This window comes from Hyaena hyaena, unplaced genomic scaffold (genome assembly GCF_003009895.1).
Source record: "Hyaena hyaena isolate Hyena2069 unplaced genomic scaffold, ASM300989v1 scaffold_887, whole genome shotgun sequence".
Lineage (NCBI taxonomy): Eukaryota > Metazoa > Chordata > Mammalia > Carnivora > Hyaenidae > Hyaena > Hyaena hyaena.
This window is the reverse complement of record NW_024081522.1, coordinates 579,768-598,357: the sequence shown is the minus strand read 5'-3', so window position 1 is coordinate 598,357 and position 18,590 is coordinate 579,768. Positions and strand designations below refer to the sequence as shown.

At 34.9% G+C, this 18,590-nt stretch overlaps 1 protein-coding gene across 2 annotated transcripts in view; it reads left to right on the top strand.

Moving 5' to 3' along the window:
• The window catches only part of MMS22L (MMS22 like, DNA repair protein), a 116,259-nt gene that overhangs the window by 20,406 nt on the left and 77,263 nt on the right, over window positions 1-18,590 (top strand). For both annotated transcript variants that reach the window (XM_039220432.1, XM_039220433.1), the window contains exons 11-14: window positions 5,672-5,734; window positions 13,370-13,489; window positions 15,504-15,730; window positions 17,616-18,119. In XM_039220432.1, the coding sequence (XP_039076363.1) occupies window positions 5,672-5,734; window positions 13,370-13,489; window positions 15,504-15,730; window positions 17,616-18,119 (914 nt within the window). The remainder of the gene's footprint in view (window positions 1-5,671; window positions 5,735-13,369; window positions 13,490-15,503; window positions 15,731-17,615; window positions 18,120-18,590) is intronic.

The following is an 18,590-nucleotide window of genomic DNA, read 5'->3' as shown; positions in this document are numbered from 1 at the left end:
ATTTCAGTGGCGGTTGATATTGACCTACATGTACACCCACGTGTGGTGCATAATCCAGCCATGTTAATATATATCATTACTATTTCTGTTGTACTATTGAATTGTCCTGGCACAACCACCCATGGTTGCATTGCTTAAATCACTCTTCTGTTTCATACAGAGAACTCCATAGGAAATTAATGCTTTTATTAGCTCTGAATCAAGAGAGTAATTGAATTATCTGTATTTAAAATAGCTTAACCTATGTCTTTTAATATATCAGCAGTTCCTGTATGATTTCCTTTTGCCGAAGTACATATACTTTAAAAATCTTAATTTAAAGTATGTAGAAGATTTTAAGAGAAAAATGCCATGATATTTGAAAAAGAACCTTTCACATTATAAAATCATAGATATGTATATGTATGTATGTAAAATAGACTTTGCCTATAGTCATGAGTGCACAAAAAGCTTCAGATATTTCCAGACTTCTTAATAGCTTTTAAAAAGAACCTTAAGTTCGCTAGTTGATGCCAGTTTTTATTAGTGGTGATGCCTTCAGCATATTGTGTTTGCTAAGTGTTTTGTGTTTTTTAAAAATTTTATTTATTTACTTAGAGAAAGCATGAGTGGGGGAGGGGCAGAGAGAGAGGGAGAGAGAGGATCCCAAGCCGTCTCCACGCTCCACAAGAAGCCCAACACAGGGCTCAATCTCATGACCCTGAGATCATGACTGGAGCTGGGGAATCAAGAGTTGGACATTTAACAGCCTGAGCCACCCAGGTGCTCCACATTTGCTAAGTGTTTAATGTCTCACAGTGACTAAACAGCCTTTATATCTGTGAAGTAACATAAAGTAGGGGAGAAAGTAACATATACATTTTTTAGGTAACAAAACTGAGGTATTCTGTAGTTAAATGTCTGTCTTTAGCACTTAGATAAATTTGATATTGGGGTCCTCCTAAAGACTGCCTTCTCTTAGGAATAGACCTTGAGTATGGTAACCATGTGTACCAGTTTGTCATGGACAGTTTCCATTATGCTATTATCCCCTCATCCTATCTGGTTAATTTTCCCTTTTACTCTTAAGTATCTCAGTTTGGTTCAGAAGTCCTATAATCATTCTGATCTATGAATGTAAAGGCATATTGACTTATCCTTTCAGAGAGATTATAAAGGATATTACTTTGGATCTGGGATATATTTAGATCAGAATTTTGAAAATTATCTGAAAAGTTTTTTTCTTCCTCTGGTATAATATCACCGCCAGCTACCATATAGAAAGTGAGCATGCATTAATAAGCCTGCTTTATTCCACTCACAGGTAATCCGGGGTAATATGAAGTAATAACGGTTAGGCCTCCATTCTGCCACAGAGAATATCTCTAGTATTGTGTTAACCATAGAGATGTTTCAGTTTTTAAATGTGAACTGCTTTGCCCTGAAAGTTAGCATGAAATCTTTACATTTTATTTTTTTAATTAAAAACTTTTTTTTAGATTTTTCTTTTTTTTGAGAGAGAAAAAGTGCTAGTTGGGGAGGGGCAGAGAGAGAGGGAGACAGGATCCAAAGCAGGCTCCGCACTGACAGCAGAGAGCCCAACGTGGGGCTCATCCACAAGCTTGTGGGATTCACCCACAAGCTATGAGATCATGACTCACGCTGAAGTTGGACACCCAACCGACTGAGCCCCCCAGGCACCCTGAAATCTTTACATTTTATTTATTTATTTATTTTTTTAAAAATTTTTTTAATGTTTTATTTATTTCTAGGAGAGAGAGAGAGAGACAGCGTGAGCAGGGGAGGGTCACAGAGAGAGGGAGTCACAGACTGAAATAGTTTTCATGCTTTGAGCTTGCTGTCAGCACAGAGCCCGATGCGGGGCTCTAACCCACGAACTGCGAGATCATGACCTAAGCGAAAGTTGGACGCTCAACCGACTAAGCCACCCAGGCGCCTCTCTTTACATTTTAAATAGGTTTCACATATGCTTAATTTTTAAATTTTATTTTAAAAGCTTTTTTTGTGGATTAAACTTTTGCTAGGTGTGCATACTAGAGGCTTTAGGTTTTCATGTATTTCTATTTAATGTTTTTCTTTCAACTTAGATGAGAGTGTGTTATCTTCTCACAATTGCTGCCATCTATTTTAAAAGCAAATATAGTTTAAATAGAAGAAATATTTTGGGGCATTGCAGGGATCAGTTTAACAGTACTTTCCCTGCTCAGAACATAGTGCAATCAGTCAGGACAGCTGATGCTCATCTTTGAAACATCTGAAATGGTGACTAGATAAAAAGTCTGAAATATAACGTTAAAGTGAGAGTTGTACCAGGTTACCTTCTCTGCTGGAAGTAGAGGATAGGTTATCTATTATGTATTTGTGGTAAAGGCATGACCTGTCCTGAAGCTTAAATGGGTGTCTTAGTTTTGACGGTGGGATAAGAGATATAAAACATAACCCAAAATTGATGATTTTCTTTCTTTCTTTTTTCTAATGTTTGTTTATTTTAGAGAGAGCCAGAGAGAGCGGGGTACAGAGGATCTGAGGCAGGGTCTGTGCTGATAGCAGAGAGGCCAGTGTGGGGCTTGAACTCATGAACCGTGAGATCATGACCTGAGGTGCAGTCAGACACTTAATCAACTGAGCCACTCAGGAGCCCCCTATTTCCTTTTTGTTAGAGAGATCAAGTTTTGTATAATTTAGTTCAGTTTGCTGTGGAAAAAAATATATCCTTTGATACAGTCTCTTACTCAGACTTGATTTGGGCATGATGGAGTTGCCATTCTTTAATCTGAATTATGGTTTATTTTTGCTTTAGATTATGGCCACAGTACTGATCCACAGAGTTGAAATTCTTTGGACAAGAAGTACATTACTTACCTATAGTTTGTGTGATTCAAATGCCTTGATAGAACAGAATCATTGAAATATACTCATTAACACTATGAAATGATAAAGCTAAGTATAGTAGTTCTGTCATATTTCTCCTTATTTGGGGTTAGTAGTGATGTTTTCTTAGTCAAGAGTGATATAAAAGGTAATTGCTGAAAGGTGAGGAAGCCTTATTAGAAAATGGAAGGAATAGTGGCTTTGGAGCAAAATCCTTGCTCTGACTTGTATGTGTATATACATGATTTCTGAGACTAAATTGTGTTATCTGTGAAATGGAAACTTTTTTTTTTTTTTGAGGAAGTAGTAATGTAAGGATCTTAACACAGTGTACATATAGTATTATAAAACAAAATAGTCTCCTTTTTAAGAAAGTTTTAGGGCCAATTACCAAGGCTACTCTCATTTCTGGCACCAATTGCAAGTTAAAGAATTCCTAAAACCATATAATTTACTTAGACTTACAGGACTCTCTAAAGGCTATTATACTCATGGTTATCATTTATTACAGGGAAATAATGTAAATTAAAATTAGCTAAGAGAGGAGTATGTAGTACAGAGTCCAGGAGAAGTACCAAATGTGGAACTCCTATTATTTTCTCCCCATGTTGTCAAGAAACGTTAGTCTCCTGGCATCAGTGTGTGACAGTATACAGGGAGTATTTCCAACCAGGAAAGCTTGCCTAAGATGCAGGGTTCAGTTTTTCTTGGAGCTCCATTACATAGGTATGATGGATTGATTGCCCACATCGTTAATCTTCAGATCAACTTTCCAGGCCTCCATAGCCCTTAGCCTAAGTCACATCGTTGGTTTTGGGCCATGGCCAACCCTACCTTAAGGTGGCCAGCCTCTACCCTCAATTACATTATTAGACTATCCAGTATGACTCTAGGCCCCCTGGCAAACAAAGATATCCCTATCAGGTATAACACTCCAAGGGCCTAGAGATTCCTCCCCAGAAACCAAGGATAAAGGCCAGACTTTCTCTTTGGGTAAGGCCAAATTCTTTATTACACATTCTCTCTTCATAAAAGTTTTCCATTCACTTTATTTATATAAATGTATTTCGAAAAGTCTTTTTTTTTCCTAAAAATAACTGAGTCATTGTATCAGTTATCTCTTACTGTGGAGCAAAATTTGGCAGCTTAAAACAACAAACATTTATTATCTTTCACAGTTCCTAAGGCTCAGGTATATAGTAGGGGCTTAGCTGGATGGATCTGGCCCAGGATCCCTCATGAGGTTGTAGTAAACTATCAGCAGGTGCTTGAGTCTTTGAAGACTTTTCTGGAGCTGAAGGATTCACTTCCAGTCTTTCTCATGTTGGCAGAATGCTTTAGTTACTGATTACATAGGCCTCTTCAGACCTGTTCACACTGTGGTTTTCCTTGATGGAGTCAACAAGAAAGAGATTTTCATTAAGATGGAAGCTTCAGTGTGCCCTAACCTAATCTTTGAAGTGACATACCATCACTCCTATTGGTATTGATGCTCTGCTGATAACAGATCAACCCTGGCACAGTGTGCTGTGAAGTGGGGGTGGAGGATTAAATAAATGTATGAATACCAGGAGATGGGTCATTTGGGGCCATTTTAGAGGGTGGCTACCACAGTCATCTAGTACCTTTATTAAGGAAATGTTTTTTTAGTGATTTTATGTAATTAGCATCTTATAGCAACATTATCCAGTCATTTAAAATCCAGAATATTGCAAGGGTGTGTGGATGGCTCGGTCGGTTAAGTGTCTGACTTCGGCTCAGGTCATGATCTTGCAGTTTGTGAGTTCAAGCCCCATGCTGGGCTCTGTACTGACGGCTCAGAGCCTGGAACCTGCTTTGTATTCTGTGTCTCCTTCTCTCTCTACCGTTCCCTGACTTGCACTCTGTCTCTCAAAAATCAACAAACATTAAATTTTTTTAAATTGAGAATATTGCATATGCTTTAACCCTTTATGGGTCATTGGAGTTCATCCTTCTGAACAATATAATATGGGTGGTAGAGTATGATGACTCTCCTTGTTTCTATTCTTTAAGGCCTCTGGGTTTGCTTTTTGAGGGGTTACAGTTTCCTTTTGTACCTTTTTCACTTTCTGTCAGAAACTAGTTGTTACTTGTTTCCTCTCCAAGGCACTTTTTTTCTTCTGATTTTGATTAGTATACACATACCCAAAGCTTTAAGAACTGAGGCTTCCTCCAGGCTTTCCCCTTGGAAAGTGAAGCCTTTTTCAGTGCTTTTGTGAAGTATTTTGGCTTTGTGAAAGTCCTTTTTGGCTTTCTTCCTTATTGTGAGGAGTCATCCAGATAAGTGACCATTGATTAAATGAGGTAGCACTGTGTACATTTTTTTTCTATATAAAATGTTTAAATAATTGTTTAGTAGGATAGACTGTCTTGACATTATTATACCTAAAACAAAAAGAGTTTCTGGTGAGTAAAGTACACAATAAGGAAAAAACACTTAAGGCATAAAACACTCCAAAAACTACAGGAAGTTTTTTTTTTCCTGTTAGATTACATATGACAGCAAAAATTAAATATTTGTTAAAACATTTATAATTTTATAGAAGTGCCATTGTTTAAATAAAACAAGTCCTGTTAAAGTTTATATTGGATTGGAATAGTTACAATTTTTTTCTACCAAGTCTGTCAAGTAACTCTGTCCAAGTAATTTTAGACTCAAGAAGCTGTAATGATATCTGATGATAGAGAAGATATTTGTACTTAACAACTAACTTGCTATACTATAATTTGAATGCATAATTAAGAGCAATAATTTTGGTGCAATATTCTCCCTTTCTAGAGACAAATGGAATCAAATTGGAATTTTGTAGAAGAACTGCTAAAAAAGTCCATCAATGTTCAGGTATGCTTTCAAATGAGACAATTTGTGGGCTTTGCTGAATTTCTAATGTTACAGATTTCATTTATAAGAACTGAGCAAACTCTTAAAATGATTTAAATAAGAAACTTTGTTTACTTATTAAAAACCTGAGGTGGAGTCATCATTCTTTGTTAATGAAGGGACAACATAAGATAGTTCTGTGAATGGGTATCCTTTGAAGATTTTTATTTTAAACACTGAGTTCCCAGTTGAAGGACAAATAAAATTATCCTAGTTGGTGACTTTGACAAAATGTATTCGGGATAAGTAGTAGATGTTTCAGAACTATACACCATTCCTCGACTGTATGGTATCAAGTCTAGGAGACACGATGAGGGAGATAGTGGCATTGGAAATTCAGCTATATCCTCATCACAGCAGGAAGGTGACTTGCCTTGCTGAGCAATTTGTCTTACAGGCTTGAATCATACTCTAACTGATAAGGTCCTAGTTTCTGAGCCCTCATTTCATACGTTATCATTTTTCTTTCTGCAGAGCCGTTAATGTAGTGCTTCATGGCCCAGAGGTCAGATTTGACCTCCTTTTAAAATAGTTTTAAATGTGCTATTCATCACATCTTTAAACATACTGTATTGTAGTTCTCTAAAGTTTTGTAGTATAAATTATTTATGTAAGAATTTAAGGGAAAATTTTAGTAAAGAATATTTTTAAATTTTGCCAGTAGATTACTTTTCTGTTAGGATATAAAGATTGTTAAAGTCTTGAAGAGGAATAAACAAGAAATATGAAAGTACAAGATTGATATATATATCATATATGTACATACATACAAATTCATACTTACAAATGCACACACGTTTATTTTATAGCCATATCTTTAAAAATCACTTAAATAGCATCAAATTTTCTTTTCCCTTTTATCTGTATTAACTTTTAATTTTTTTAGGTAAGGCATAAAATAAGTACATTTAGTTTATACAATGAATCTTCCAATTAACAAGTAAAAATTCTAGACTAGAATTCCAAAGACCTGTGTATACATAGTTGCATGAGAAACAAAAGAACTATATAACCTCAAAGGTTGTAAAAGTTTTTATTTTTATTTTTGCTATGTCATTTTAATTGGCTTTCTCTGTCGTTCTTTTTGAAAACTTATTGATTTAGTAATTCAGAAAGTCTCTTATATACATTTTTTAATTCAGCAATATAGGGAATCACTAAAAAGTGCTCATTGTTAATTATGTTAGTTATTGATCCAGTCTTAATGCCTTAATATAGCTTTAGACCCTCTTAAACTTCCTTTTAGCTTTAACATTGTGTGAATTTATGGTTTTATTCAGGTAGGTTTTAAATTACAGAGTATTTCTTAGGCTCTAAGGGTCATATGGATAAATACCCATACACTCATAATGGCCTGGGACAAACAGGAGAAAAAATTTATCATTATCTCTGCTCCGTGGAGAAGTTTGCTTTTTGACTAAGATATTGAAAACCCTCCTCAAACCCTTTTTAGTTGCTTGAAAATTAATTCTTTTTTCTTTGGATTTATGACTCACTATAATTTTGATTTTGAATGAAGGAAACTCATTTACTTGGGAAAAAAAAAACTTTGGGATGTCTTACTCATAATGTAATAAAGTTATTTTGACACTGCAGAGTATATCTATATGGTATAACTAGTATTTTAATGGTGTTAGCTAAAGCTGTTTTGATGATAAATAAGTAGTTCTTGGAAGTAAGTAGTATGACCATCAGGATTTACCTTGCTTGTGGTTTCCCAGAATGTGGGACTTTCAGTGCTAAAACCAGGAAAGTCCTGGGCAACCTGTGAGAAGCCAGGCACCCTAGAAATAAAGATAGTCTAGTGAATCCAAGAACCTTTCTCTGGGAATTTAGATGTAACATAAAGTCAAAGTAATTTTTCCTGTGAGAGAAGTCATTATAATATTTAGAAAGAAGTAGTCCATTTTCTCTAGTGATCTTTCAATTTTGTCATGCCTTGATTGTATCAAATTAGATTTTATAAGTAATATAGTACTACTTGCTGGAGTTCTTGAAATCAATTTTGTGGGTGCAGTAGGTGGTCGTAAAAAACAAATAATATGTTTGGATAGAACTATCAGTTTGATTATATCTGTTTTCCCCCATTGAGGTAAATTAAAATCTGCCCATGCCCATGTGCTTTGACTTTATCTCCCAACAGTGAAAGAGTCCATTTGCAGTATTTAAAAAACATACATTCCTCATATAGAGCAGTCGTCAAGTATAATCGGTAGACATACCACTGTAGTTGTAATTAAGCAAATAATGTTCCACATCTTTTTGTAGCCAGAAAGGATTTTCTAGAAATAGACATTGAGCTTTGTTAGTAAAGAGAACGTTTATTGTTTGATTTTGCTTCTATTGGTATGATTTAATAGTTAAGTATTTACCTTAACTGTTTTTGTGGAGGCAGTACTATTTAATATTTGTGTATGCTGACAGTAAGCACTTATTCTACCTTTAAAACAGCATTATTGTTTTCATATGAAAAGGGAGATTTTTAGTTTATACTACCTGTTTTGTAAAGCCTCATTCTCTAACATCATAGAAACAGTTTTCTACTAAAAGTTGTGAAAGGGTATAAAAAGATCTAAAACAAGCCTAATATTCATATTTGCTAAGGAGTCTGAAGAGTCCAAGGCTAAAAACAACTCCGAATGTGATTAGATCTAAATGATATGGGACAACAAGCTTTTAACAACTAATTTATTTCTATTATTTATTCATTTATCTTAAAATTTTAAATGTTTATTTTTGAGAGCAAGAGAGAGAGAGAGAAGTGGAGGGGCAAAGAGAGAGACATACACATAATCTGAAGCAGGTTCTAGGCTCTGAGCTGTCAGCACAGAGACTGATGAGGGGCACAAGATCATGACCTGAGCTGAAGTCAGACACTTAATCAACTGAGCCACCTAGGTGCCCCTTAATAACTAATTTAAAATAATTATGTTTCTTGGACAGAAGCATCTTGACTGGGATACTGAATTTAACTTTCTTTATCTAATCCTAAAAATAAATCCAGTCAGGCAAACAGTTATTATTTAGGTTGCAAATAAATTTTATTCTTCTGATGACTTCTAGGTAAGCTATTCATAAAGAAATGAACCCTCAATTGTTAAATTACCATTTTTATAAAAAAAGCTAAAAGAATAAATTTTTTTTTTTACATTTATTTATTTTGAAAGAGAGAGAGAGGCTCAGAGAGAGAATCCCACTCCTAGTGTGGAGCCTCACATTGGGCTTGAATTCATAAACGGTGAGATCATGACCCACGCTGAAGCCTAGAGTCATGTTTAACCAACTGAGCCACCCAGGCATCCCAAGAGTAAATTTTTTTTTTAAATTCTAGTACAGTTAAAATAGTGTTATATTAGTTTTAGATGTACAGTATAGTGATTCAACAACTCCATATATTACTCCAGTGCTCATCATGATAAGTGTACTCTTAACTTATTTCACAGTCCCCCTCACTCACCTGCCTTCTGGTAACCAAGTGTTCTCTATAGTTAAAAGTCTGGTTTTTGATTTGTCTTTTTTTTCTCCTTGTTTTTTTTTTTTTTTTTTTTTTAATTTCATATATGAGTGAAATCATGTGGTATTTGTTTCTGACTGGCTTATTTTGCTTATCATTATATTCTCTAGCCCCATCCATGTCTTTGCAAATAGCAAGATTTCATTCTTCTTTTTTTGTGGTTGAGTAGTATTGCATTGTGTGTATGTTTGTGTGTGTGTGTATATCGTTGTCCATTCATCTATTGATGGACAGTTGGACTGCATACATAATTTGGCTATTGTAAATATTCTGCTATAAACATAGGGCTGCATATATCCTTTCATATAAGTATTTTCATATTCTTTGGGTAAATACCCAGTAGTGCAATTACTAGATCATATGGTGATTCTATTTTTAATTTTTTAAAGGAGCCTCCATTCTGTTTTCCAGAATGACTGCACCAGATTGCATTCCCACCAACAGCAGGAGAGGGTTCCTTATTCGCCATATTCTCACCAACACTTATTGTTGTTAGTGTTGTTGGTTTTAGCCATTCTGACATGTGTGAGGTGTACTTCATTGTAGTTCTGACTTACATTTCTCTAGTGACTAATAATATTGAGCATCTTTTCATGTATGCTGACCGTAAAAGAGAATTGTTTTCATTTTTAGTTCAGGAAAAGAATATCATGTATGGTATATACCCAAATAATATGCCTAAATTTGATTATTTCAAAATAAAGATGGGAAAAATTCTTTAAAAAAGGGCTAAAGCAGAGGGGCGCATGGTGGCACAGTCAGTTAAGCGTCCAACTTCAGCTCAGGTCATGATCTCATGGTTCGTGGGTTCGAGCCCCGTGCCAGGCTCTGTGCTAACAACTCAGAGCCTGGAGTCTGCTTCAGAGTCTGTCTCTCTCTCTCTCACCTAACCCCCTTTGTGTGCTCGATCACTCTTTCTTTCTCTCTCAGAAATAATAAATGATTTTTTTTTAAAAATTATAAAAAAAGGACTAAAGAGGGGCGCCTGGGTGGCTCAGTCGGTTAAGCGTCCGACTTCATCTCAGGTCATGATCTCACCAGTCACGGGTTCAAGCCCCACGTCGGGCTCTGTGCTGACAGCCAGCTCAGAGTCTGAAGCCTGCTTCAGATTCTGTGTCTCCCTGTCTCTCTGACCCTCCCCTGATTTATGCTGTCTCTCTCTCTCTCTCTCTCAGAAATAAATTAAAAAAAAAACATTTAAAAAGATTTAAAATAAAAAAAAAGACTAAAGAAGGCACTGTGGCATCAGGAGATCAGTTGCAGGCACTATGGAATATTGTGGGGTAGCATTCTCATTAAATTGTTTATGTATACTCACACAGCAGAGATGAGATATGCAGAGGATCCATAGGGTCTTGTGAAAATGTCAGGCTTAGTAGCATAGCCTCTGGGATTGAAACAGACAGGTGTAAGTCTATGTAGAAGAGAGGCCCATTTTATTAAAACTCTTCAGAGGGAATGGGTTTAGACATAGCTATGCAAACCTCTTGGTTTAGGTAGAGTTCTACCTTAGCACTCATAGAACTGAAATATATCAGTGTAACATATGATATTGAGAACCTGTGGCATTTATTATTTGATCATTGTTTGGCCTTAAAAAATACATCTCTCTTACAACACAGAGCCATCCCTATGCAAGCGCTCGCTGTACTTAGCACTTTAATGTACATTCTTCCACTTAGTGTTTATGGCAGGCCTGTGACGTTCCATTTTACACATTAAGAAACAAGGGCCTCATAGGGTTAAGGTGTCTGTCCATGTTCATTTAGGTAACTAAGAAGAGGCAAAGCTGGGATTTGAGTCTTCCTGTGTGTTTTATTCACAGTGTGCTCTCTCAAAGCATGTGACTTGGATTGTGAATAAAACTATTTTTGTCATTATTTCTATTTTAAAACTTCTTTGCTGTTATGTGTTTAATTAATCATTTTTGGTTACTAGATCTATTTTGATGATACTTGTGGAAAACATCTCAAATTTCCATATTTTTGTTTTTTTGTGTGGTGGTTGTGTTTTTCCTTTCCAGTAAGGGTGTGATGGGAAAATGTAAGGTAGGAAGAAATTAATATACACAGGAGTTCTCCAGTACTCCTTCTCACTGTATTTCAGCTTCTGTTTTCTCATTATGAATATAAGCTATCTCTTTGCTTCTCTTCTCCTATTTTGTATTCATATCTCTGATTATCTGGATGTGAAGATAGGCAGATCCTTTCTCCTTAATTCTGCTGATGTGTGCACACATTTTTGAAGGGAATTTTTATGAAAAAACCAAGGGAGGAGTGCCTGGGTGGCTCAAGTTAAGCATCCCATTAAGCATCCGACTTCAGGTCATAATCTCATGGTCTGTGGATTCGAGCCCCACATGGGCTCTGCTGACAGCTTGGAACCTGGAGCCTGCTTCAGATTCTGTGTTTCCCTCTCAGCCCCTCTCCTTATCTCTCATCTTTCTCTCAATAAACATTAAACATTAAACATTAAATAAGTAATAAACGTTAAAAAAGTAAATAAGTAAAAACTAAGGAAAAATAGCTCAAAACAAACAATAAATGAATATACAGAAAATGAAAATGTATTTTGCAACAAATACTAGCTATGATTAATTACAAACTAAACAAAACTTAATTTTTAAGTCCTTCTCAACTGACTGATAACCCATTCCTGCCAAAACGGTGGAGAAAATGGTATTTTCTAAGCCATTTCTTTTCATTATACTCTGTAGCCACTGTCAGGGAAAAAGAGGGAAATTTATCTCCTTTCCTTTAAAAAAATTTTAAAAATCTCTCAGAATATACCATATTTAATTTCTTCTTGATTGGAATAGTGGAAAGAACATGGGTTCTGGCCTCACAAACTTTGATTCAAATCTTGGTCTGATCACTAAGAGCAATCTTGATCAAATCTGGCATTCATTAAATACACATTTCTTTCCCCTTCTGTTTTTGGAAAGGGGCATAGAATGGTATGTATGATTGGCTTTGGAGTCATAAATCTTTGAAGTATATTGAAATTAGTATGCTTTAATTTATCTGAGTAGTATGCCACAGGAGTGAGCCTTGTTGTGTCTTAATATTTTCATAATAAAAGAAAGTTAGTGATGGACAGAAACTTCTCTTCTTTGGTTAAATGAGCTTAATTGTCTAATTGAGAAGCTAAGTATCGTTCCCTAAGCCATACAGCTACTTGGTAAAAAGAGGCACAAGAACCGAGATCTCAGTTTTATTCATGAAATATTTATTGAGTTTGTTTGGTGAACCAGACAGTGCGCTGGACCCTGAGGAAATTGTCCTAATTCTCAGAGAGCTCATAGACACTTGAAAGCAGATAAACATTAAATTTAACAAGGTATGTGCTATGATACAGGTGTGCGTAGGATGCTGTGGAACATAAAGAAGGGTCACTGTTAGTGTGGAGGTTAGTAAGTTTCCTTGAGGACTTGAAGCCTGAGTATATTCTAAAGGATTACTAATACAACTTAATATCTTACAAAAAAATTCAGCTCATGTTTGGTTCCCTTTATTCTTTGAATGTTTCAGCACTAAGATCACTTTTTTGAATACCTGTATTTTACTTTTATTAGTGGCCCCAACATTATTGCATGTAATTACCCTATGCTCTAAATTTCGTAATATCCTCACATCTACTCAGATTTCTCTTACTTATTACACCCACTTTCCATGGTTATGCTTTACATTTTTTCTTTTCATTTTCATTCTGCTCATCACTATTGGATCATTTCCATTTTCTGTCTTCCTCCACATCCAAACTTTTCTCTGTAGGCAATTTAGGTTATATATACCACCTTATTATAATCACAAACACCTTTAATTTTTAAATAATTGTGTTAAAAGTCATAATGAGTTATGTAATTTCTATTATCTGAGTATGTGAATGGTTTCTAAAGCACATTTTTGGAAGTATAGCCTATCCTCTGATTTAAATCTTCTGGTCTGAAGATGAGAGCAGGTGTGATTTGATGATATGTATCCATATTCTTTTTAAAAGCAGGTTATCCAGTGTATATCAAGCAATAATATTGATGTTGCCAGAGCCCATTTACTTTCCCACAATTTCAGTTTATTTTTTAGGATGGTATACCAGAAGAACAATTACGAATGCATCTACACTGTTGTTTGACACTTTGTGATTTCTGGGAGCCAAACATTGCAATTGTCACCATTCTATGGGAATATTATAGTAAGAACCTGGTGAGTAAATAAAATTTGAATGTGTTCCCGGAATTTGAAGAATTTGTACATATTTGGGGAATGTTTTTATGGTTTAATTATGAAGAGTTACAGATTTTTATTAAAAAGTTAATTTTTCAAAGTAGATTAGAGTAGGTCAAGAATAGTTTTATCTTTGGTAAACATTGTATAAGGGAATGAAATATTTATGTCTCTTTTCTCTTAAGAGTGAGAGTAAGCAAAATATCCAAAATTGTACCAGAGAGATATTTTAATCCTCATTTATAAATGTTTTCTAGCAATTACTGATTGCTTGCAACACACTGAACGGTCAGTGCTATCCTGAATAAGACATAGTCTTGGCATTTGAGTTGCTTACATGCTTGTGGGCATTGTGGGGAAGAAGTTACAGTACTGTGAAATGTCCAGGTACAGAGTATCTGACCCAGTGTATAGATTTGTGGAAGACATTATGAGGTCATAATTTTTTAACTGAAGAATGAGTGGAGTTTTTCAGGTATAGAAGACATGGAGTATTCAGGCAAAAGGAACATTATGAACACATAATGAATGTAGGAACACATAAAAAACTTGAACTTTTCCTACCTTGATAATAGTTTTGAATGATAGGTCTGGGATGACTATGGGGAGAGACAGCAGATAAGGAACATAAAGAGGATAGTCAGTGGCTAGATTATGTAGGGTTGAAGATAATATGTAGGTTATGATTTATTCCAGAGACAGAGGAACCCACAGATGTGACATATTAGGTTTTCTGAAAACGGTATAAATAAATTGGATGCTAAATTAGTAGTCCAATGTAATAATAAATGCTAATAATGCAGTGAGTAAGTAAAATAGGGACAATGGATTTAGAAAGGAGAGGATGTGCTTGGAAAATAAAATTATAAAGGTAGGTTTATAGATTTAGTTACCTGTTATGTGTGGAAAGGAGAGAATATTTGGAGTATTTGAGTTCCTTAGTAGATAATGAACCCTTCAGTCAAGATAGAAAATGGAAATGGGAGATTTGCAAGTATGTTACTAGTTTGGGCTTATATATAATGGAGCATATTAAAAAAGAAAAACACCTTTCTCTGAAGCATAATTTCAGCCCGATTAGAAAAATGACCATTCTAGTTCTGAGACAACATGTGTATAAGATGAATCTACACTGTCTTGTCATATCTGAAAGCTGGGAAATAACAAAGTTAAGATGGAGTCATGTCAAAAGAATCTCATTATTCTGAAAACTGTAAATGAGAATATAAACTGTATTTAAGAATAACCCAATTTCTAATAAGCTAATTGAGAAGTAATGATAGAATTAGAAAATCACTATTTTGTACATCTGATGAAGTAAGACATCTGGGCAGTGATCATCTGGGGCTGCTAAAATTGTTCAGTGAGAGTCTTGGGGATCACTCACATTAATAGATCAGGTTGATAAGACCCTCAATCTTAATATCACAAAAGGAATTACAAAACTTAATGTGCCTCTTTCCTAACTGCAACAGGTAGTGCCCGGTACTACCAATGGAAGATTCTTATCAAAAAACTCAACTTGCATGAATCTGATCAGTTCACTAGATACAGCTACCAATTTTCAGAAAAGATAGAGGATAAAAGAATACATTACCTGACGCTAGGGAGATACAAGCAGCTAAATCCAGATTGGAGAAAATTCTACACAATAAATGACCTGATATAAAAATAAACGGTATGACAAACTATGGGAAACTTGTAGAAGAGATTAAAGAAGCAAAGCAACCAAATGCAATGGATGGATCTTATTTGTATCCTTATTTGGGCAGACCAACTGTTAAAAAGACATTTTGGAGATGTTTCAGGAACTTGAACACCGCTTGGTGTCTTTGCTTTTGAGGAATTTTTATTTTAGCAGGATATGTAGTAAGTAATGTCTGTAACTTAGGTGATCAAGGAGAGTCCAACTTTAATGAGCTAGTTGGGATTTCCATTTTTATTTACTTGGAGTTAATACTTCTTTTTTTATTTTTTATTTTTTTGCTTTTAGAATAGTTCTTTCAGCATTTCTTGGCTTCCTTTGAAAGGCCTTACACATATCATTAAGTCACCCTTGTCTATGCTAGAAATGGTGAAGACCTGCTGTTGTGATAAACAAGATCATGACCTGTATAAATCCAGCAGTAGTTATACCATTTTCCTTTGCATTTTGGCAAAAGTTGTTAAAAAAGCAATGAAGAACAATGGCCCTCATCCTTGGAAACAAGTCAAAGGAAGGTATGTGCCATATATTTTTTTGTCAAGAATGTTCACTCTAAAGAAGTGTTTCTGTTTGTATTTTTTAAGTTAACTTGTGTTTGGAAGTCTTTATGGTTTATACATTTAAAATGTACTCTCTAGTGTGTGCAGGACAACAAAACATGCATCCTTTTGGTCTTGCCAGTTTATTACAGTAAGGCACAAAGCTAGTGTTCTATAACTTGGGGAGGAGTTTAGTTTATCTCATCTGTCCTAAAGGTTGAAATTCTGTATATTAAATATATTAGAGAACTGTTGTTTTCCTTGCCAAAATTAATTGTAATGTTATTATAGAATTCAGTGCATAAATTTTATTCAAACTTACAGAAATAGAAAACATCTCCAAATCATTCACTGGCAAGTAATAGACTCAATCTGTTAAACTCTGTGTTCTTTAGTGCCATTAGCCCTGCTTCCTTGAATGAAAACTAACCAGAAGATAAAACCAAATAACTCGAATGTTCTCATTTGGGAAGTATGCCCAATTTTCATTTCTGCTGTGGTAAAATAAACTTTCGGTCATATTTGTCCGTTCTTTTCTTTTTTCTTTTCTTTCTTTTTTTTTTTTTTTTTTGAATTTTGCATGTTAAATGATACGAGTATTAATTGTCTTTTCCTTTGTTCTACTTCCTTTATCTATTAGCCCTTTTCCTAGCCCTCTTTGTACAATACACTGCCCCCTACCACTTGCTCAGCTTATATAATGTGAGCTCTTGCAACAGAGGAAGAATACCTTCATGTTCTAGGTAGGGACATGTCAGGAACCACTAAATGAAATTCCTGTTTGCTTCCCACATACTGCTTGCAAGATGATGGTGATACAGTAGAATTTTTTTTAGTGTATACTTTCTAAATGATAGCTTTTTTGTTAAACCTCCAAAAAATTATGTAGCTCGAACAGTAGCTTTTTTTTTTCATTATTTTGTTTGCCAGTTTATCTTTGAGTCATAATTATTTTGGGGAAGACATTATACTCAGAACTTTTATCTGAAACAAATATTTGGAATTTATTCAGTAACAGTTCTGTTATTCCTATCCTAATCCCTTAATTGATGAAGTAATTCCTTACTTTGACTAGTAAATTATATTATCACAAGAGATTTTTAAATGGCTAATCTTGCACATTTAAACATTAACCATTTTACTTTATGAATAAGTAAAAGTAATTTTTCCAGCACGTTGAATTGTCTTAGGTATAGTTATAGCAAGAGTAGGCCTCTGTGAGGGGTAGAGGGTGAAGGAGTTTAAGGAAAATTGTTATAAAATTGCCCCATTAAAAGTTCTTTAAAGCAATCAAATTGTACTTAAAGGGGTATATATTTGGGGTGCCTGGGTGGCTCAGTCAGTTAAGTGCCAATCTCTTGGTTTCAGCTCAGGTCATGATCTCATGGCTCATAGATTTGAGTCCCATGTCAGGCAGTGCACTCCTGACACAAAGCCTGCTTGGGATTCTCTCTCTTTCTCTCTCTCAAAATAAACAAATAAACTTAAAAAAAAAAAAGGGGGGGGTATATATTCTTTTTTATATGTTAATAAAAATTAAAAAAGAAAAGTGATTTAGAGTACTAAAATAACAGGGAAAGCCATGTACTATATGAAAAGAACTTGTACTGTCCTTTGGGGAAGACCACCGAATTCTTTTATTCACTCGTAGAGGATTGCTGCTTCACTGAGAAATTTGAAGGTTATGGGTATTCTGTGAGTGTTTTCGGAGTAGAAAAAGTGACAATGGCAGCATCATTATGAAGAATTAAATTTAAAGTAATGAGACTGTCATGAGTATTGATTGAACTGTTATTTAAAAAGGTGGATATTTGTAAATGAAAACAATTTTTAAGTATTTTTTTTTTTTTATGTTTTGCAGGATATATTCTAAATTCCATCAAAAAAGAATGGAAGAATTAACTGAAGTTGGTCTTCAGAACTTTTTCAACCTTTTTCTACTATTAGCAGCTGTCACAGAGGTGGAAGATGTAGCAAGTCATGTGTTAGGCCTCCTGAATTTCCTCAAGCCTTCTTTTATAACGTCTCCCCTCATTTGGAAGGGTCAAGTGGCCTTCCTCTTAATGTATACCCAGAAAAATCTGGACATTGATGTTTTGGCTGAGAAACTTTCAGGTACTTTCCGAGAGAAAGCAAAAGAATTCTTGGTATCTAAGAATGATGAAATGGGACAAAGACAGACTCTCTGGACACTTATTTCTATCTATATTGATGGTGTTCAAGAAGTGTTTGAGACTAGCCATTGCTTGCATCCTTCCCATGAAAAACTGCTTAATGATGGATTTAGTATGCTTCTACGAGCTTGTCAAGAATCTGAACTTAGGACGGTGTTGAGCTTTCTACAAGCTGTTCTGGCCAGAATCAGGTACGTTTTCCATTACATATTCTAATTTCTTAAATTTATTGTATGTCATCACCTATGTTGATTCTATATTAAAATTTTCTTTTTGATATATTCCTGGAATCCAAATGGAGAGAGAAGAGTTGGTTTTACTTCTATGTTGGCATAAATCAGTAGTTTCCAAACTGTTATTTTGAAAAGCAATTCTTTAAAAAGAAAACTTATGTGCAAACACATAAAACTAAACTCAGAGCAGCTCTGGTGCAGTCCCAGAACTATGCTTCTTTGCTCCTCCTTCCCTTTAAAAAAATTTTTTTTTTACCTTTGCTAAAAGAATAGTATTATCAAGAGGAATGTTTTAGATTGTTTAAGCAAGATCATGAGCTCAATTCTTTTTTTTTTTTTTTTTTTTTTACAAATAGTTTATTGTCAAATTAGTTTTTACATAACACTCAGTGCTCTTCCCCAAAGTGCCCTCCTTCATGCCCATCAACT